Source organism: Drosophila navojoa, chromosome 3, assembly GCF_054131105.1.
Source record: "Drosophila navojoa isolate 15081-1374.11 chromosome 3, UAZ_NAV_1.0, whole genome shotgun sequence".
Taxonomy (NCBI): Eukaryota; Metazoa; Arthropoda; class Insecta; order Diptera; family Drosophilidae; genus Drosophila; species Drosophila navojoa.
In genome coordinates, this window is record NC_142891.1 from 29,264,484 (window position 1) to 29,287,216 (window position 22,733).

The 22,733-nt window shown below is 37.2% G+C and overlaps 1 protein-coding gene across 5 annotated transcripts in view; it reads right to left on the reverse strand.

The window, feature by feature from the left end:
* Positions 1–16,830: 16,830 nt before the first annotated feature.
* The window catches only part of LOC108649667 (dipeptidyl peptidase 4), a 55,363-nt gene continuing 49,460 nt past the window's right edge, over positions 16,831–22,733 (reverse strand). For 4 of the 5 annotated variants that reach the window (XM_089257649.1, XM_089257648.1, XM_089257651.1 and 1 more), the window contains 9 exons: positions 20,020–20,314; positions 19,824–19,956; positions 19,577–19,765; positions 19,399–19,523; positions 18,951–19,337; positions 17,921–18,106; positions 17,690–17,847; positions 17,427–17,632; positions 16,832–17,367 (listed from right to left, as the gene is read on the reverse strand). In XM_089257649.1, the coding sequence (XP_089113775.1) occupies positions 17,224–17,367; positions 17,427–17,632; positions 17,690–17,847; positions 17,921–18,106; positions 18,951–19,337; positions 19,399–19,523; positions 19,577–19,765; positions 19,824–19,956; positions 20,020–20,314 (1,823 nt within the window). In that variant the 3' untranslated portion in view covers positions 16,832–17,223. Of the gene's footprint in view, positions 17,368–17,426; positions 17,633–17,689; positions 17,848–17,920; positions 18,107–18,950; positions 19,338–19,398; positions 19,524–19,576; positions 19,766–19,823; positions 19,957–20,019; positions 20,315–22,733 lie in introns of all 5 variants that reach the window. The other variant, XM_089257652.1, reaches the window with a different exon arrangement.

The window sequence follows — 22,733 nt, forward strand, 5'->3', positions numbered from 1 at the left end:
TTGTTTAAGTAAGTTGTTATATGTATTTATAATTAAAAGATTTTCGTTAATTGTACGGTGAAATCTTTCTATGTCGGAAATACCGTTTTTGCTAGTACTGATATTGATTCTTACTTTTTCAGATTGTAACCAAGTTTGGAGAGCTGCGCATATAAATGCTGAATCTTTGTCTGCTTTGCTTTCGATAAGTTTTCCCATGTCATTGAAAATTGTTATGATTGCTCTTTTAGTATCGAGCCAATCACGACTGTGGATTTCTACTAGGTTTCCGTATTTCGAATATATGTCAATGCAAGATAAAATTGTTTATTGTCGATTAAATAAAAGTCCATGACGTATTTGTCTCTAGGATTGTATACTTCTGGAGTGATTTCGAAAGCGTAAGCTTTTTGGAATTTCGGGAAATCTGAGAGGTGATGAAAGCATAAGGCATTATTCTTTAAACAAAGATATTATTTGATTATGTCTTTGGCAAGTGTATCTGTCATTTCTATGTATGTTATTTTTATACCCTGAACCCATTGAAAATGGGAAATCAGGGTATAATAGTTTTGTTGAAATGTATGTAACAGGCAGAAGGAGGCATGGCAGAGCCCACAAAGTATATATATTCTTGATCAGCACGACGAGCTGAGTCGATTTGGCCCTATCCGTCTGTCTGTCTGTCCGTCCGTCCGTCCGTCCGTCCGTCCGTCTGTCCGTATGTATGAACGCGTCGATCTCAGAAGATATAAGAGCTAGAGACTTCAACTTTTTTTAAAATGTCCGTATATATCGCGCGCATATCGAGTTTATCACTAAAAAACGATAACTCATTCCGATATTTTTTTATCGATAAAAAACCTTATCGAATGTCAGTTCAAAAATTATATCTCCTACATCATTATAGCTAGAGTGTCCAAATTTTAAATATATATTAAGACGTATTTAATACAATTTCGGATTTTGTTAAAATTTACCCCCCGCCTCTATATCCACCCTCTCACCATCATCTTTGTAGAAGTCGTATATCAAATACTAGAGACTTGAGCTTCGGTATACACACACGTTTATACATCATGATTACGTTCTGAAAGTTTAATTACGATCGTACGTCTAGAAATTAAATTATTCCAGAAATAAGTTATCATAATATCGCCAACACTGCAGCGCAACCTAAGCGCAATCGCCTGTATATGCGTGTGTGTGTGTGTATGTATGTGTGTGTGTGTGTGTGTGTGTGTTTTTTTTTTTTTTATACCCTGAACCCATTGAAAATGGGAAATCAGGGTATAATGGTTTTGTTGAAATGTATGTAACAGGCAGAAGGAGGCGTGGCAGACCCCACAAAGTATATATATTCTTGATCAGCACGACGAGCTGAGTCGATTTGGCCCTGTCCGTCTGTCTGTCCGTCCGTCCGTCCGTCCGTCCGTCCGTCCGTCCGTCCGTCTGTCCGTATGTATGAACGCGTCGATCTCAGAAGATATAAGAGCTAGAGACTTCAACTTTTTTTTAAAATGTCCGTATATATCGCGCGCATATCGAGTTTATCACTAAAAAACGATAACTCATTCCGATATTTTTTTTATCGATAAAAAACCTTATCGAAAGTCAGTTAAAAAATTATATCTCCTACATCATTATAGCTAGAGTGTCCAAATTTTAAATATATATTAAGACGTATTTAATACAATTTCGGTTTTTGTTAAAATATCAATATACTAGAGACTTGTGCTTCGGTATACACATACATTTGAACATCATGATTACGTTCTGAAAGTTTCATTACGATCGTACGTCTAGAAATTAAATTATTCAACAAATAAATTCTCATAATATTGCCAACACTGCAGCGCAACCCAAGCGCAGTCCCCTGTATATGTGAGTGTGTGTGTGTATGCGTGTGTTTGTTTGTATGTGTATGTGTGTGCGTGTGTTTGTTTGTATGCGTGTGTGTTTGCATATTATTATTGAAATATTAGTTGCTTGCTGGGTTCAGGGGATCTCGTAGTCGAGCAGTCTCGACTAGAGCTTTCTTACTTGTTTTTTTTTATATTCGTTTATTAACAGTTTTTATATAATAATACAAGGTGCAAGTTGCGTGGTGGCTAGGATAGTGCGCGATGCTTGCGGGACGGCCGTAAAGCATTGCTTCGCAAGCACTGTGCGCTACCTTAGCCTGGGGCTGCTCGACTTCTCATTCGCTCGACTCTGCGGAGCTCCATCATCACTGTGGCCGCGGAGGTGCTTGTTAGTTCCCAAGCTTCCTCCGATTCCAGCATGGTGTTGACAATGTTGTCCGCTCTGATGGAGCGGCCCACTGCCTCTTCCAGACGACGCCTCTCCTCCAGGAACCGTCCACATTCGAAAAGAATGTGGTTGGCGTCCTCCACCCGCCCTCGCTCGCACCAGGGGCACTCGTCAGATTCCTCGTGGCCAAAGCGCTTCAAATAGCTCCGAAAGCATCCATGTCCCGAGAGGATCTGCGTAAGGTAGTAGTTTACCTCGCCGTGCTTGCGGTTGACCCATGGTTCAAGCTCCGGGATGAGCTTGTGCGTCCACCGCCCTTTAGCTGAGCTATTCCACTTCCTTTGCCATCGTGCAATGCTGTTCGCCTTGATAGCGTTGGGTCGCACAGGCACGTGCGAATTTCGCTCCACGGCTTCGGCGACCAAGTACTCCAGTGGTACCATACCAGCTATGACGAGCGCCGCGTCATCGGAGATAGTCCTGAAAGCGCAGCTGACTCTGATTGCGCTCAGTCTGTAGACCGCGCAAATGCCCCGGCTGTAGCTCGGCGTTGCCATCGCTCTTGCCCATATGGGCGCAGCATAGAGGATGACGGACCTAATGACGCTCATTAGAAGGAGACGTCGTTGCTGTTTAGGTCCCCGCGTGTTAAGCATAATTCTCGAGAGAGCTCTACAAGAATCAGCTGCCTTTTTTTGCACATACTCTAAGTGCTCGCGGAAAGTTAATCTTGTGTCTATCATGACACCAAGATACTTTATCGCCCTCTTTGACGCAATGGTGACGCTGCCGATCTTTATATTGGCAGTTTCCAGTCTTTTGCGACTGCTGACTAGGACAACTTCAGTTTTGTGTGCCGCTAGCTCGAGCCCAGCTCCAGTCAACCAGCTTCGTATGCGATTGATACTTTCGCTGCACATATCCTCTGTATCTTTGAGCTCCTTTCCTATGGCTACGACAGCTACATCATCAGCAAAGCCGATGGTGTGCGCACCTGTTGGTAGTTCCAAGCGCAGTACGCCGTCGTACATGATATTCCATAGGAGAGGCCCCAGCACTGAGCCTTGGGGTACTCCAGCTGACACTGTATGAGTTTGGGGACCCTCACTCGTATTGTATACCAGTGTTCTTCCTCTGAAGTAACTCTTTATTGTTTCTTTAAGATATTTAGGGATATTATATTGTGACAGCGCATTCAGTATCATATCCCAACTAGCTGTATTGAAGGCATTCTTTACGTCCAGGGTCGCAATATTGCAGTATTGCTTCGTCCCATGCTTCCATCTTGTGCCATGGATGGCGGAGGTGGCCAGACCAACAACTTTGTTTAGCGCATCCGTTGTTGACCGGGCCTTCCGGAATCCAAATTGGTTTGGTGACAGGCCTCCGGCGCTAGTAATCGCAGTCTCCAGTCTGGAGCAGATCAATTTCTCAAGCACCTTTCCCATGGTGTCTAAGAGGCAGATCGGTCTGTATGAAGATGGCTCATCTGGTGGTTTGCCAGCCTTGGGTAGCAACACCAGGTTCTGGGCTTTCCATTTTGCCGGGAACGTCTCTTGTATTAAACATTCGTTGAATAATTCAGCGAACGTATTAGGGTGCAAGGCGAGGGCTAGCTTTAGCGCACGATTTGGGATCCCGTCCGGCGCTGGAGCAGTGTTGCTTCTAAGACCCCGGAGAGTTAATATAATTTCTTCCTCTGTGACTAAAACTATTTCAGTGCTCATTGAGCCCTGATCAGCAGACTCGGACCGAGGGGCGTGAATGGAGCTTAAACTTTCTGGAAAGAGCGTTTCCACAATCGATTTAAGCTCCAGACGATCCGTAGGCTGCACCTGTCTACCTGCGTATAGTCTTTTAACTACTATCTTATATGCCCTGCCCCAAGGGTCATATTCGGCTGAGTCGCACAACTCTAAAAAACATTCTCTTTTGCTTGCCCGAATGGCCCTCTTCAACTGTCTTCTAGCTGCCTGGTAAGCTAATTGTTTTTCTAAAAACGTAGACCTACCGCGAGCCCGTTGGTAGCTTCTTCTCGCCTGGATGCATTTGCGATGAATGTCACCTATTTGTGCATTCCACCAATACGTAGGCTCTTGTTGTCGCGTGAACTGCTTGCGGCGTAGCATACTGCTATTGCAGGCACTCTGTATTTGAGCTACCATTTGGCATGCTCTGGCCTCAGCATTACCAATTGTGCCCAGAGACTGAATGGCCTCAGAAAAGACCGCGGGATCAAAAGTATCTAGCCGATACAACTCCCTCCACAAGGGTGACGCCCTGGCAGGTGGCTCACCTATTGTGAATAGAAGTGCCGTATGATCGTTGCCCGTATAGCTATCGCACTGGCTCCATGTTGCTCCCCGAAAGAGGGATGAAGTGACAAAAGTAATGTCGATGACAGATCCGTATCCCGCCCGACTGAAGGTGTACTCGTGCCCAGTGTTGAGCAGTGCAACATCTAGTGTTGCGAAGATCTCCAGTAGGATACGACCTCTGGCATTTGTTGTGAGGCTACCCCATTCTAACGCCCAGGAGTTAAAATCTCCAGCTATAATGGCCTTCCGACCCCTAGCATCCTCGGCAAGCTCGTCGAGCACCGTCGTGAATTCACTGAGCTGCATGCTGGGGGCCAGATAGCAACTGTAAAGCCATAAGTTGCCATATCGGCCGCGTACGAACCCATTGAATGACTTAACATTCGAAAGTACGTTCGTTGAGTTGCCGCATACCCACAACGCAGCTTTGCCGTTAACGTCAGTTGACCATGTCCTAGGGCAGCTGGTTATACAGTGGTGGGGCTCACTGAGAAAAGCTACGTCTATACATTTTTCCCTAACGGTCTGCTTAAGAAGGTCTTGGGCAGCAATACAATGATTTAGGTTAAGCTGCAAGAACCTTAACATTTCATACGAGCAGCTTCACGGTAAGATGGGCACTTGAAGCTGCCTGCTGAATGGTCCGTCTGCTTTTCACCTTTCCGGATGCAGAGGCTACATTTTGGTGGCTACATTTTGGTGCTTTTGCACTGTGACCCATCTCTCCACACCTGAAACAGGCGCCCTTTAGGTCACAGTCGCTGCGACAGTTTGCTGCCATATGACCGTAATCGAGGCACTTGAAACAGCGTTTAGGCTGTTCCACGGCTCCTCTCTCATTAGTGCATTTATATGCCGCTGCCCCCCAAATAGGGCAGACAAACCCTCTAGCGTAACTCCTATTTGAGCTAACGCTTCTTTTAAAGACTTGGGTGCCTGGCACTCAGCCACTGGAGACTGGTTACAAGTCGACGGCTGCGGCAACGCCCTCTGTTGTTGCTACGGCGATCGCTGCAACGAGGAACGGCGCGCGAAAGCTTGCAGCTCCTCCTCCATCATGGCCTCCATATTGCTCCGACTACCACGGCGTGAAGCCTGTAGTGGGCACTGCCTACTAATATAATTTGAGTTTAGAGACCACAGTAACTTAAACTCAACCTAACTACAGCGAGAGCCTGAAAGTATGCACTACTTTTAGTACCTGCTACCTCACACCAGCAGCTGGGTTGCTGTCTTTGCTGAGACTTAGCAACTCACCACAGTTAGTGAGCAGCTGATTGTCCGCTGCAATTTCCAGCACTACTATCAGCTGTTAGAGTGAATGCACCTGATTGATTATTATTTGCACAAATGTGACGCCTAATGTGACAAATTATTTCGCGCTTAAAAAGAAAGGGAAGGAGAAAAGCCCTGACGCCAAAAACAGTGACGCTATTGCCCCCCTCTCTTGCACCACCGGATTGTACCACTGGGGTACTCTGCGAAACCACCGCGAAGTAAGTTTTTATTGTTTTTGTTTTGCCGTCGCTGGGTGCGTCGCGCCCACAGCAACCACGTTGTCTACAGTTCTTTCCACTTTCACAGGGAAAAACAAAGATCAAGCTATTGTCCACGGTGGATCGCGATGACATCGACCGTACTCCACGAAAACGCAACTCGAACTGTGTGTGTGTGTGTGTTTGTGTGTGTGTGTGTGTGTGTGTGTGTGTGGTGTGTGTGTGTGTGTGTGTGTGTGTGTGTGTGTGTGTGTGTGTGTGTGTGTGTGTGTGTGTGTGTGTGTGTGTGTGTGTGTGTGTGTGTGTGTGTGTGTGTGTGTGTGTGTGTGTGTGTGTGTGTGTGTGTGTGTGTGTGTGTGTGTGTGTGTGTGTGTGTGTGTGTGTGTGTGTGTGTGTGTGTGTGTGTGTGTGTGTGTGTGTGTGTGTGTGTGTGTGTGTGTGTGTGTGTGTTTGTGTGTGTGTGTGTGTTTGTTCTTGTTTTCTTTGGAAGCGTCCTCTTTTTTAGGTACGATCCATATGGGTGAACAATAGGGTGAATTAGATTTTCTATTGATTCCCTGTTCTAACATTTCATTAATTTGTTTGTTGACTTTTTGGTCAAGAATTTGAGGGTGTCTATAAGGGTATTTATAGATGGGATCCTCATGTTTGGTCATTATTTTATGTTTGATTGTACTAGTTGTTCAGGCATGATCATATGAATATACGATGATAGTATACATGCCTCCGACGCACTCAGCGACTAGCAGGTAGTGCGCTGTGATAGCGATAAGCGCCACATGTACGGACTGCATAAATATACAAATGAAGACCAACCCTTGCAACCCCAGAGTAAGATAACGTAAGAGACGAGCGCTGAGCCTTACAAACTCAGCGATAGGATAAGAATAGCTAATAGACCAACGCGGAGTCTTACACACTCAGCGATAAGATAAGAACATTTAATAGCCCAATGCTGAGCCTTACACACTCAGCAATAGATACATTAGATTTAAGGGTTGAAATTATGCATGAGTCTGGGTATATGAGACCGGGCTCAGAAGAATAAAGGTCAATACGAAACTAAACACCATCATAGTCAAGTGTATTCGTTCACTAGTAAAGGTCAAATTTTCACCTTTTCTGTACTGGATATCACTATAGTCGTGAAGTATTTTTTTAAATTTATTTGTTTCTTATGGATTTAGATGATCCAGTCTGTATTCGTTTTTTTTTTTTTTTTTCAATATTATTATTTATTTCGTACGAAAATAAGTCGTACTCGAATTCTGTTGGAGGGTAAGGGAATTTGAACGTGTAGTTCCCTATGGTTATATTATCATATGGTTATAAATGCATAATTAATGATGGCTTTGGATGCCGAAAGGTAATTTCTACCTAATAGTATATCGTAACTGTCTGAGGAATTGTGACAATAGAATTTTTTTATAGTGGGGCAGAGTTTTTTACTTGCGAATGAAATGCTTCTATTGAGTTCTATTATACCTTTAATGGTTTGGACTTTTAGATGTTCTTTAGTTTCAGGGAAATTGAAAAAGTTTTTATTAATAAGGTTTATGGAAGAACCTGTGTCTATTATGCATTTAAGGGGTGTATTATTTAAGATGAGTCTGATGTAGGGATTTGTTCGGTTGGTGTTATTTGTCTGGTTTGATCCGATGCAGATTGATGAAAATTTTCTGACAAGTCCATTTTAGTCAGTCCGCTGTTGCTTTCTCTAATTCGTTTAGTTGGTTGGTTAGGGAAGGGACTTTGAGTGGTCTTTTGATAGTTAAGAGGATTTTGTTGTGTTTCGTGATCTAATTTGGTTCGGAACTCAGTATATAGTCAGTATACAGCTGTTGGTTAGTAGGATTATTCTGTCCTGCTGAAGTGGATTGATAGTTATTTTGTTTGTAATTCGTTTGAGTTTGAGTTGGTTTGTAATTCGTTTGAGTTTGATTTTGTTTAGAATAAGTTTGGGAATCGGGCGACTTTGAAGAGTACTTAGGTTTGTCTGCGAAAATTTGTATCATATAAGCCTTCTCTTTGGGCTACTTGTTTTAAATTAGACACTGTTGAAATATCAAACTTCGCTAAAGTCATATAGAGTCTATCTGGTAACTTTATAGCAATAACTTCCTTTACTGTATTATTCATTGCATTTATATAAAGTGTAGAATTGGCGGGATTGCTTTCTACCATTAACTTATTTACAATTATGTATGTCTTATGTATGTCTAATTCTTCGATAAACTTACGAAGGCTTCCATTGAAATTGGTGTTGTACAAACGCCGTAGAAGCTCCTCGCAAGGTGTGTGAGTTTTGAATTCAATAATCAGGGCGGATCGAAGGCTAGTCCAACCTGTGGCTTGTGTGAGTTGAGACACTCGTTGTGCTGCTCCAGATAGTAGCATCTCGATGGTTCCATACATTAAGCTATGCTGTCGGACGTCCTTTGTTGGATATAGTTGCATTATGTAGTAGATACGTCTGATGAAAGCACTTAATCCGTTGGTGTCACCGTCGAATGTAGGCACCTGCCTTAGGAGGGTTTGGGCATGGCTGAGGTGGGTCTCCGACAATTCCAGAGTCATAGTGAAGTCGTTTAATTTGTTCTTAAGTACTTGCTTATTTTTTAGATAGTTAGCTCACTATTAGGTTGCACACAGTTGGCACGAAATTGTGAGTGGGTTTCTGTTCCTTTGATTGTTTCACTTAACTGGATCAATCGTTGTTAGTTGAACAGCTTTTGGTTTTGTTAATTAACGTTTAACTTGCACACAGTTGGCATTTAATTGTGATTGAATTGATCGTTCGCTCGATTATTTAACGTAATTGGATTAATCGTTTATAGTTGAAGGGGTTATTAATTTTTTTTGATATAACACTTACGACTTGCTGGGATCGATAGATTGTTATGTAGTGGTTGTTTCCACTACGCAGAACTCAAATAGTCCAGCGGGTCTATATTTTAACTAGAAGTCTGGTTGCAACGCGAGAAGTCACGTAGTACTTTAGCGGATTAGAATGATGATTTTAATTTTCACCAATCCTACCGGCTGCGCCAATAATAAGACCGTCGTTATAATTTAAATAAAAAAAAAAAAATTTATTCTTAAAAAACTTATAATGGAGTACAATTATTCTTACGCGATGTAAGAGTGGTTTGAGATCTGAATTAAAACTGAACTGATGATTGAAAATTTGTTTGTCTTATATAGCTAGAAATGTAAATCGATGGTGGCGTGCTTTTGGTGAAATGAGTGGCCTGATCGCTGCCAAATATGCTGAATATGCAGTTCCCACGAGAAGGGTTCGATGCGTTGGAGCGCGACTTGTTTATATGAGTGGACGAAGGGATGGTTGTTTCTAAGCGGACACTGGGACGATTTGTTTGTGTGTGGGTGAGCGCTGATGGATATATTACTATATATAATGAAAATTTCAGAACGTTATCATAATGCTCAAATGTATTTTCATTCCAGAGCAGAAGTCTCTAGTACTTGAATTTATAACTGATTTTCGATAAGGTTTCTTATCGATAACAAAATAACGGGATGAGTTTTCGATTTTTAGTGATAAACTCGATATGAGCGCACTGTGGACGGACATTTTAAAATTTGAAGTCTCTAGCTCTTATATCTTCTGAAATCGACGCGTTCAAACATACGGACAGACGGACGGACGGACAGACAGGGCTAAATCGACTCAGCTCGTCGCCCCGATCAGGAATATATATACTTTGTGGGGCCTACCACGCCTCCTTCTGCCTGTTACATACATTTTTTCGAAACCATTAAACCCTGATTTCCCATTTTCAATGGGTTCAGGGTATAACAATTATAACATCGGGCTTACAACATTATTGCAAATCGATTAGTCAACCATCTCAACATGATTTTGCTCAAAATCGATCAACGTCCTCTAATTTACTTGAGTTTTCTTCGCTTGTTCGATTTAGCCCTGTCCGTCTGTCCGTCCGTCCGTCCGTCTGTCTGTCCGTATATTTGAACGCGTCGATTTCAGAAGATGTAAGAGCTAGAGACTTGATTTTTGTTTTTTTAAATGACCGTATATACAGCGCGGATGTCGAGCTTATCTTTAAAAATCGATAACTATTCCCGATATTTTGTTATCGATTAAAAACATTATCAATCGAGGCAGACGCCACTGCACTATAGGAAAAAAGCCCGAAATTTTGGCATCAATTCTAAAAATAGAGCTAGGAGGTTGAAATGTGTACTATCATTCCGTTTATACCCTGTAAAACTCAGAAAAATATGAAAAAAATATTTGTTTTTTTTTTTATTTTACAATAATTACCACATACTCAAAAAATCTTTCTTATCTCACTCGCATTCTCACTGTGCATTATTTTTCCTAGAACGAACGAATTATCATTTTTCTTTGCATTTTTTTGCTGAAACCGATGCAACATGTATAAACAGTTGGGTTGTGTGTTCTTCTTGACTTGCAAGATCAGAAGCTAATTTTCTCTTCAGACTGCCTGCTTGTATATAAGTAAGTTCTCTACGGCCAGCTTTATCTTGCGAGGACTTAACTTCTTTTAAGTTGATAAATATTTTGCCCTCGACCCACCGTGAATGTGTTGCTTTGAATCTATGCAGATTACGGTTACATCTGGACAAAATATCTTTTAACAAAAGCAATAAACTGGGCAACTTGGGTAGAAGTACTGTTTTCTACATTTTCATCCACATTATTATTAATTTTTTCAATCATAAACAATTTCACCGCGTCTGCTTGGCGATTGTTGCTTGCCCATACGTCTAGAAGCTCTGAGCGCTTAAACGCATACTCTGCTATAAAAACGTTTTTTTTCGAAATGGAGCAAAAAGGAGCAAAAACGGTCTCTTATAATGGAAGGTTCAGACAATATGTTTGCATTTAAACTTCATCACTAATTGCCTCTATTTGTAAGTTATACTCCACGAAACAAGAAGAATTTATTTATTTTTTAGCTAAAATACACAACAACAAAACATTGAAAAATTAAACAATTAAACAAATGTACTCAAAAATTTGAATTGACAATTTATAGTACATACCATCAGTTTTCCATTTTTAAAGTTATAAATTTTATTTTTATTTACCGCAGTACTAAACTTGAAAGTTGCACAATTTTTCCCGCGCTTTTTTTGCATACAAAGCAACTCTGGGTCAGCCGACTTGCAGCCCAGCGTTATATAGTGGGGCAGTCCATACAATTTTTTAAAAATTCGTTTTATATTAGTTAAGATATTTATTATTGGAAAATAAAAAAAAAAGTTCAAAAATTGACAAAAAAAAATTGTATTTATGCCAAAATTTCGGGTTTTTTTCCTATAGTGCACTGTAGCTAATCCTGAATGATTTTTAATTTTTTTCAAATTTGTCAATTATTCAATAGAATATGTAGATCATATGCTGAAAGTTTCATTAAATTCGGTTTAGTCAATCGACGTTAAAAAAAAAAAAACAAAATGTTTGGCCAATTAACAAACGCACGTGCTGCAGCAACATCAGTTTTCCTATACATGTGCACACATATGTATGTACATTCATTAAAACATCTTCTAGCACATTCTTAGAATCACATCAGCAGTTAGTTTCGTTAAGTTCTGCTAGATGGCGTTGCATCAGTGAATCTATTTCAGTTTTGACATTGCAAATTCGAATAGACGGGTGGCGTCATGGTAGAGGGCACAGCGCTCGATTGCGAGGTCTCGGGTTCAAACCCAAAGCGTTTCGTAGTTCTTTTTTTTAATGTCGCGTTTCAAAATTTTTATATATTTAATTAAATGAGTTTTCTATTTCATTTATATTTTTAAATACATCGAAATTGAAATTTGAACCATACTAAATGTGCTTTTCTATTAGTTTGGTTCAGGCTAGTATCTAGTCGAGCGCTCTCGACTAGAGTTTTCTTTCTTGTTTGTATTAACTTTTCTTGTAACTTCTTTTAATACATTCCTTTTTCTTTTTATACCCTAAACCCATTGAAAATGGGAAATTAGGGTATAATGGTTTTGTGAAAAACTATGTAACAAGCAAAAGGAATCATCGCAGACACCACAAAGTATATACATATACTCCTGATCAGCACAACGAGCTAAGTCGATATAGCCCTGTCCGTCTGTCCGTCCGTCCGTCTGTCTGTATGAACGCCGAGTTCAGAAGATAGAGATCTCAGCTAGAAAGCTGAAATTTTGTATGCATACTCGAGTATACCATACTCAGTACGAGTTTGCTTTATTTTTCCGATAGCTTTTTATCGAGAATAATCGAAAAATTGATTTTGTTTTTTGAGCCTCATTGGAACGCGATTAAAAGTGGAAACTTCATATTTACTGTGTATATACACATGATGAATACAAACATTTTGTAATTTACAGACTTTGGATACCACGCCCCCTTCGCCACCCATTTTTAAACAACGCCTTTCAAATACTAGAGACTTGTGCCTTGGAATGTACACACATTTTGACCATATGATTATGCTCTGAAAAATTTCATTAGGATTGTATATCTATAAAAGAAGTTATTCACCAAATAAATTCTCATACCATTGCCCACACTGCAGAGCAGTCCAAGCGCAGTCGCTGCTTACTGCGCAGTTAGCAGAGCGCGGGCTTATGCATTCGAGTGGATGTGAGTGTACATAAAAGTGCAGAATGGAGGGTTCAGGGTATCTCCTAGTCGAACAGTCTCGACTAGAGCCTTCTTGTTTTATTTTTTTTTTTCTTTTTATTGCATTTTCCTATCCATTATTTCTAGGTAAAAAATTGTTGAAAGCTATGTTTTTCAGGTTGGGATTCACTCTGATTAATTTATTAATCGGATTTTCATTCAAGCACTTTGTGGTAAACGACATTCTTTGTTTTTTGGTCAGGTGCAAGAACAAATAATGTGGATAGTTTGCCAACACGTGAGCATGAGGCCACAAATAGTAAATGATTGGCCTGTGATTTGTTGATCGTCATGGCGAGGGCAAGACGAATCGGGAATTGAATTCGTTTAAACTCGAAGGGCATATCTGTTGGGATCATCGGAATCCTAGGAATAGGAACTTCCTCATCTTTAAATTTTCCTTTGAGTATCGACGCGTGAATCATATTGCTCATCAGTTTTCTTATCACCAAACGCGTTCCATTGCACAGTTTTGGTTGGCTTAAATTTCTAAGCATGATAACTACCGACCCAATCTCAGTTGTAAATTGTGCAGTGGTAAACCAGGCACATCCAAGGAGTTCAAAAATTCAGTTGGATAATTTGTGGCTCCCTCTTCTTCGTTTGTTACACCGTCGATAGATTTGAATGAATACAGAGTACCAACGATTTTATTTTGAATTATAAAATTAAGGTCATCCACATCTTTATTTATAGCCGCCAAAATTGCTCGCTCACTTAACCATTTAGTATTTTTGTAGAAAGCCATGATATTCAGAAAAAACTTTGTTAATAAGCTCATCTTTTAATGAGACGAAATTGCAAAAATTTTGAGGAAATGAAATCAAGCCGATATTCAGCAATTGCTTCGAGAAATCATCAGCAGATAGATCGTTCAACAATGCAACTCTCATTTACAGACAGTTGAAGTTTGGTTACATATCGCCACAGATTTGATGCTGCAGCAGTAGATCTTGAAATTACTGGTAGTGTTCGTCGGAAATCGCCAGATAATAAAATCCTTGAACCATTCATTATTGCCGTTTCACGGGCTGCCTCTTTTTGAGAAGCACGAATTAAGGCCCTTTTTTGCGGGGTACTAACGCGGCGCTCTTCTCGAGCGATTTCTCGTCCTTCGTCAGATAATTGACTAACGTTATTCTGTTGCCTAATTGCATTGGTCCGCCGGGAAAGATTAGATCTACTAGGACGCTGCATTTTTTTAAATAGTAATACTGAATAATGCCCTCGCATAAAACCACAAAGCAATCGAGATATATAAATATGAATAATTTACACAAATTAATGTCTGAGACAAACAAATGTTTTTTTTTTTTATCAAATGGCCTTTTTTTATGAATAGCCTGAGGCTGTGCCGTAGACTGACTGACTACATTTGTTTATTTACTTCTATAGATATAGATATAGATATAGATAGATATAGATATAGATATAGATATAGATATAGATATAGATATAGATATAGATATAGATATAGATATAGATATAGATATAGATATAGATATAGATATAGATATAGATATAGATATAGATATAGATATAGATATAGATATAGATATAGATATAGATATAGATATAGATATAGATATAGATATAGATATAGATATAGATATAATAGATATAGATATCGATTATAGATATAGATATAGATATAGATATAGATATAGATATAGATATAGATATAGATATAGATATAGATATAGATATAGATATAGATATAGATATAGATATAGATATAGATATAGATATAGATATAGATATAGATATAGATATAGATATAGATATAGATATAGATATAGATATAGATATAGATATAGATATAGATATAGATATAGATATAGATATAGATATAGATATAGATATAGATATAGATATAGATATAGATATAGATATAGATATAGATATAGATATAGATATAGATATAGATATAGATATAGATATAGATATAGATAAGATATAGATATAGATATAGATATAGATATAGATATAGATATAGATTAGATATAGATATAGATATAGATATAGATATAGATATAGATATAGATATAGATATAGATATAGATATAGATATATAGATATAGATATAGATATAGATATAGATATTAGAATAGATATAGATATAGATATAGATATAGATATAGATATAGATATAGATATAGATATAGATATAGATATAGATATAGATTATAGATATAGATATAGATATATAGATATAGATATAGATATAGATATAGATTATAGATATAGATATAGCTATAGATATAGATATAGATATAGATATAGATATAGATATAGATATAGATATAGATATAGATATAGATATAGATATAGATATAGATATAGATATAGATATAGATATAGATATTAGATATAGATATAGATATAGATATAGATATAGATATAGATATAGATTATAGATATAGATATAGATTATAGATATAGATATAGATATAGATATAGATATAGATATAGATATAGATATAGATATAGATATAGATATAGATATAGATATAGATATAGATAGATATAGATATAGATATAGATATAGATATAGATATAGATATAGATATAGATATAGATATAGATATAGATATAGATATAGATATAGATATAGATATAGATATAGATATAGATATAGATATAGATATAGATATAGATATAGATATAGATATAGATATAGATATAGATATAGATATAGATATAGATATAGATATAGATATAGATATAGATATAGATATAGATATAGATATAGATATAGATATAGATATAGATATAGATATAGATATAGATATAGATTTAGATATAGATATAGATAGATTTACCCCCTACCCCTTTATCCATCCATTATGAATACGTTCTGAGTTTTATTAAGATCGTACGTCTAGAAATTAAAATATTCAACAAAGAATTTCGTATAATATTGCCAGCCCAAGCGCAGTCGCTGCTTACTGCGCAGTTAGCAGAGAGCGTTCTAATACGTGTATGTATGTGTGCCTAAAAGAAGTGCAAAGGGATTAGAATATCAGCTTGGAGGGTTCAGGGTATCTCCCAATCGGGCAGTCTCGACTAGAGCCTTCTCACTTGTTTTAGTAAGGCAACATAACCTTTCATTAGTAGGATACATTTATAATATATGTTACACACATTTTACTTACAAAAGAAGCTTTTAAAATAAGCTTTATTTCTTTAAAAAGTAGTAATTTTAAGCCACTCAAAATGTTACTAAGTAAAAAATTATGTTTTTTTTATTTTATTTTTGAATAAAATTAAACATAACAAATCAAGTTGTAATACACACATGTACGACCTAAATGTAAAATTTCTAATCACCATATTTATCTTATAATATAAATTAATTAATTATTTATTATTAAGCAACACTTCCGGAAGTCCGAATCTTAAATAGTAATAAGTGGCTTGTAAATTATTATACAGTTTACAAACTATTATTTTGAAACACTTTTTATTATTCTATACAATTTTACGATTCTAAATTGTCTGTTTTTTTTCTCACTAGAACAATACGAAATACAGCTATATTTAAAATCAACGAAAACAAAGAAAAGTGCCGATAAAGTTAGTTCTATACATAGCATGTATTTAAAAAACTTTTACGAAAACTTCGAACATTTTGCCAATTTGTATTTAGTAAGAACTTTGAGATAATTGATATACTTATAGGCAAATTGAGTCGAGTAGCTATGACATTAAGATCTATACATTTAGGACAGCAGTATAGCTCTTGAAAGGCAGGCAGTTTACATATTAATAGGCTGATTGCATTTACGATTGTTTAGATACTTATCATTGTGGATTCCAAAATGAAGTACGAAGCTATGAAAATAAAAATTCAATTTCAATTCTAGAGATCTTTAAAACGGCTAATCTATGATTTTATTTTTAGTTTTGTATACAAAAACAAATCATTTTTCTCAGTGATAAATGAGTGAGTAGTAATTTTTCAACAAAGTCGAATTACATAATCTAACAAAATATGTAGATAGGTTATTATTACTGAAAGCAGTATAAATAGTATGTTTTTAAAACCACTGCCACTAATTATAATTATATATATATATATATATATATATATATATATATATATATATATATATATATATATATATATATATATATATATATATATATGTATATGTTTGGGAAGGACTAGAGAAGGAAGCATGTAATTAGCTCCAACGTGTACGTGGCTCTGGGGAAGTTATATGCCCTTAAGATTTTATAAAATATTTAAAAAATTTACAGTAAGTACACAATACAACCGTCGATCGAAAGATATTTTGTGTAACTTTAAATCTTGTGGCATAAGTACTATTTCTAGTATTAGTATAAAGCAATTTATGAGCCATATTTCGATTTTTCGATTTCTTTCATTTGAAAACAACCATACATTGCAACGTATCTAAATATAATGGTATAACAGTTCAAATTCTGTGTTATAATAATAAGTCTACTCTATGTACATTGCCAAGGTTTTCTAGCCCTGCTACTCTGCAGGTACCATATTTTGATCCAAATCTGGCTTAGTATCATCTGGATCCAAGCTCAAGCATTCTGCAAAGTAATGCTCCATTGAAGAGTATACATGCTCTAAGACTCCATTAAGTTCATGACCTTCATCAGCATAAGTCTATAAATAAAAAAAAGAGCATTTTTTATGGTAAATTATATACGTTTACAAAGCCTTACCTGATATCGATATAATATATTCGCTTCTGTTAATGATTTTGCTAATTGAACACCATGGACGTAGGGTGCTGTGGAGTCTGCTAAGCCGTGAATTAAAAAAAAAGAATTTGATTTAATAAGTCGAGCACGTTGAGTTGCATCAGCTTCTACGTATCCTTTATAGTTTTCCGCGGGTAGACCTAATATGCGTTCAGTAAACGCAGAATCTAAAATCATGTATATTGATTTATGCAACAATATTAATTTGTACCAGTATTTCTTACTATAATATAACCAATCTGCAATAGGGGAAATCGATATGCCGCATTTAAAGACATCTTGCTGAGTTCCCAAAACCATAGAGGTCACATATCCTCCATAGCCCCAGCCCCAAATACCAACTCTCGTTTCGTCCAAGAAGCTTATGGTATCCAATAGATATCTTAGCATTGAAGCAAATTAAAATTTTTCTTATTGTAAATAACGCCAATATACATTTTTTAAATCATACTCACCTCAAAACAGATATTTGATCTTGAACTTCGACTCCCCCCAAATGACGATATAAAGACTTTTTGCTTTGGCCCTTTGCTCCTCTAACATCCAAGCGTACATAAATAACATCATTTCTTGAGGACATGTACGTTCCCCAGTCTATTCTAAACTTTTCGGAAACAGACTCGGAACCCGGCCGGCCATTGCTATAAAATAAAAGGAAAATACACGATTTAAGTTTCTTATATAAAAAAATATTTTTATAAAACAAGGCAGAAAACTCTTATCGGGAATGACCAACTAAGCAATGCGCAACATCGCTATTCCAACTTGCAATTGCGCTTACAACAAATCTCTAGCTGTTACAGTATTTAAACAATTCTTAGTTTCCATCAATATTAAGAAATTGAGAAGAGTTATCATCATGTTGGTTGGTCAACATTTCTTCGTGTTGCCTACAATCAATACCTTCACGGTTAAACCGCAAAATAGCAAGATTATAGTAAAGTAACGGTTGAGAATTCAAATACATTTTAATCGCAATCGTGAATTTTCGAATATCCTTGAATCTGGAGTACATCTGAATATATGTGAACATGCATAAAGTGTTTCACTGTAGGTGTGCACACGCTTGATATATACGTATGCTATTAACCAAACGTTTCAAAATTGTGACTGATAACGGAATTTAATGAAGCGTTCAACATTCAATTCTATTGAATATTTGACATTTTATAAAAATTCCAGCTAATTCACATATTGGCTAAGTTTAGCTTGAAACAGTCTCTGCTGCCCACACTAGCTGATAGGTAAACGAAAACAAAACTTGAATGATGGTTTATCGAGACAGCAAGCACTATTAGCAATAGCGACCTACAAATGCAAGGTTATACCTCTTATATTGACGCGTTCATAAATACGGGGAGACAGACGGACAAAATATATATACATACATGCATAAATATATGTATGTATAAGTATATTATGCTGTTCATTTCATGATTTGTAAAGTACAAATAAATATTTTCGTAAGAAATTATTGGTACATACACTTCGACAACAACAGGAAATGCTGCATCTCTGAGTTCCTCTCGCCAGCTTGGGGGCAAAAGCAATTGCACTTGCGCCCGACTACCATGCGGTAATGGTATTTCAAATGATCTTTGTATTGGGAGTGCTAGTTTTTGTAACCTTTCTGTGTAAAATGGTCGCGTATCATATAATATTTTCACAAGGCTGTGCGTCCTCTGCGTATGCACCCCAGATACCGGTAATCCTGGACCTTGGCACTCAAGGATGTAGAAATCAATTCCATAGTTTGTTGCTAATCTATTTGATGGTGTTATGAATGCATCAAAATGGGAACAATTTGTATAATAATATCTACTACTCCATAAAGCTTCGCCTAAATCGCATGTTATACACTGTGGCTCGCTTCTGTTAAAAAAAATGGCATTTATTATACTAGAATTTAATAATTTGAGTACACTCGGCTTACTTTCTGGTATCATCATGCACGGGATCCTTCACTAAATACAAATGCCTTTGTCCAGGCTTTTTATCTTGCGTAGCAAGATAGTACACTACATGATTCGTTGTATCCCAACACAAAATTTTTAAAACCTTTTAAACAAATATAATAATATTATTGATTTCACACTTCTTTAAGAAAATACCTCATAACGGCCGTGGGATATTACAGAAATTCTTTGCTGCGATATTGTTATGTGTTTTATGTGAGTAAAATGATCGTTTCCCGATTCCTGAACGCCAGCTAGTAGTAAGAAACTGTTTCCATCTGGAGCAAATACAGGATGCGGAAAAATATCTAACCATTCATCTTCCGGTGCGCGCTCAGAGTGAATCTTAAAAATAGTGAACGTTGGTAAATTATATTTAATGTATTATTAATACTACACATACTTCTGCACATGACCAATTTGTATCCTTTGAGCACGTTGCTATTATACTATAATTTTGTGAGCGCACCATGTAAACTACAGATACTTGATTATTACTACCAGATACCCAGCCAGCTGATGTTAAGTAATAATCTCTATGAAAAGAAAATTCATAATTGTCGCATTTCGTAGACTTTATTACAAATATATTTACTTACTGTTTACTAAGGGAAGGTGGCGGCATTAACTTCACTTTATTTATGGACGTAAAATTCGTTATGTCGACTATCCACAGCTGAACTTCTGGATTCGCAGTGCCTGGTGTTGGGTATCGCACATTTTTGGTTTCAGGAAATGAGCTTCCTGATGACATACCACTACCAGAAATTATGGCACCAGATGATAACCATGGATATGTCATCATTCCGACATGACTATCGTTAAATGAGGCGAAAATAAAGTGACTTCCATCAGTGGATGACCATATAGCTTCCGGTATATCAAAAATTTCCTCTAAAATAAAATATTTTTGTATACATATTTTTAATAAGTAATGTTAAAGTTAAGACCATCGACAATCTCAGGAGGATGGAGAGTTCAGTCAGACATTCAGTGGGAGAACCCAACCAGTGGAACTGATTAATATCGTATCCACAAAATAAAGATACTTAAAATATTAATTCTTTACTCATTTACATTCATATATTTGCATTTTCGATTGAATTAAAAAACAGAACACTCTTTAATTAGTATTTTTATTTTTATACCCTGAACCCATTGAAAATGGGATGGTTTTGATGACATGTATCACTGACCAAACAACACATAGACTAGACTTTAAGAGCAAAGGTTTTCCACGCCGCAACATCTGTCTAGCAAGTCCCGGCCAACTTCGTATTCGCTCGGCTTGGTATTGGATGGCTCGGGTAATGAAAGATAGCACGACGAAATCAGTGCGCTCTAAGCACGCAAACGAAATGGTCATGTATGCGCTTTTCGTTTTTTGTCTTACTCTCTCTCTCTCCCTATCCTATCTCCCTATCTAACTCTCTCTCTCTCTCTCTCTCTCTGTGGGCTCTCAAATCACGAAGCAGAGAAGCGCACAAAAATTGAAATTTCTTCGCGACGATCCCAGCTCTTTTCTTTTGAATGAAGAGTCCTGTTTTCTACTGTTAAGAATTGTGCCAAAATTAATATAAAGTCAAGTTCCCTATTGATGTATTATTTTTAATTTCCTTTTACTTATTCTGGTTTTACCAACAATTTTCTCAGTTTGCCATTTACAATTCTTCCTAATTAGAATTAAGACAAACTGATTAAGAATAAATTTCCTATGCTTAAAACAAGAGTGGGTGGGAGAAAACCATTTAGTATCTAAAGAGGATTTTGCTGTAGCGTGCATGCAGTATAGAACAATTTGAGCAAAAAGAAGACCTACCGGCACTTAAATCTTGCCACAATTGATTTTTTAAGCTATTGTCAAAGCTCAAAAAATTCTCCAAATTGTCTTCCTCGTTACTTGGATTTGGAATGTTGCTGATCGGATGCTGCTGTTCTGTGTCAGATGGCTTTACAAAGCCATCCACTACTTTGTCTAAACTTTTCTTTGTATAGCTATAAGGAATAATATCTTCTTCCTGAAAGTCTATTGAATAAATGTCATCACTTACGTCAGCATTATTATTTGAGAGCCATAGTTAAAAAAAAAATAAAACTTTAATAATTTTTGCACGATTCTTAGCAATAACAAGTAAGAAAGCTCTAGTCGAGACTGCTCGACTACGAGATCCCCTGAACCGTACAAGCAACTGATATTTCAATAATAATTAGCACACACACACGCATACAAACAAACACACGCGCACACACACACTCACTCATACAGGCGATTGCGCTTGGGTTGCTCTGCAGTGTTGGCAATATTATGAGAATTTATTATACCCTGAACCCATTGAAAATGGGAAATCAGGGTATAATGGTTTTGTTAAAAGTATGTAACAGGCAGAAGGAGGCGTGGCAGACCCCACAAAGTATATATATTCTTGATCAGGGCGACGAGTTGATTTAGCCCTGTCCGTCTGTCTGTCCGTCCGTCCGTCCGTCCGTCCGTCCGTATGTATGAACGCGTCGATTTCAGAAGATATAAGAGCTAGAGACTTCATCTTTTTTTTAAAATGTCCGTATATATCACGCGCATATCGAGTTTATCACTAAAAAACGATAACTTATTCCGATATTTTTTTATCGATAAAAAACCTTATCGAAGATCAGTTTAAAAATTATATCTCCTACATCTTAAATTTGAAGTCTCTAGCTCTTATATCTTCTGAAATCGACGCGTTCAAACATACGGACCGACGGATGGACGGACGGACAGGGCTAAATCGACTCAGCTCGTCGCCTTGATCAAGAATATGTCTACTTTGTGGGGTCTGCCATGCCTTCTTCTGCCTGTTACATACATTTCAACAAAACCATTATACCCTGATTTCCCATTTTCAATGGGTTCAGGGTATAAAAAGCACACAAAGAAATAAAAAAGGTCGTTTAACTTTCCCTTCTGCAGACTTAATTCGAGATCGCTCGCACAATTAAAAGCCGTGGCAGGCACAAGCCAATGTTCACGTATTATGAACACACATACATACTTACAATATTCCACAGGCAGCAAGAATAGTTTCCCATAATAACACATAAGGGCTCGTACATGCATGTAAAACGGGACTGTAACTGATGATTGACGGAAATACTGAGAAAGAATTGAGTTTCGCGACGCACGCACACAAAAGCACCTACACGTAGCAAGGATGTAAATGTGTGTGTGCATGCTCGTCGCGAAAATGTATTATTTCTTTGCACAACAGCCTGTGCAAATTGTAAATTGCCTTGTGAAGTGAGCACATGCATACATACATTTGTGTATATGTATGCT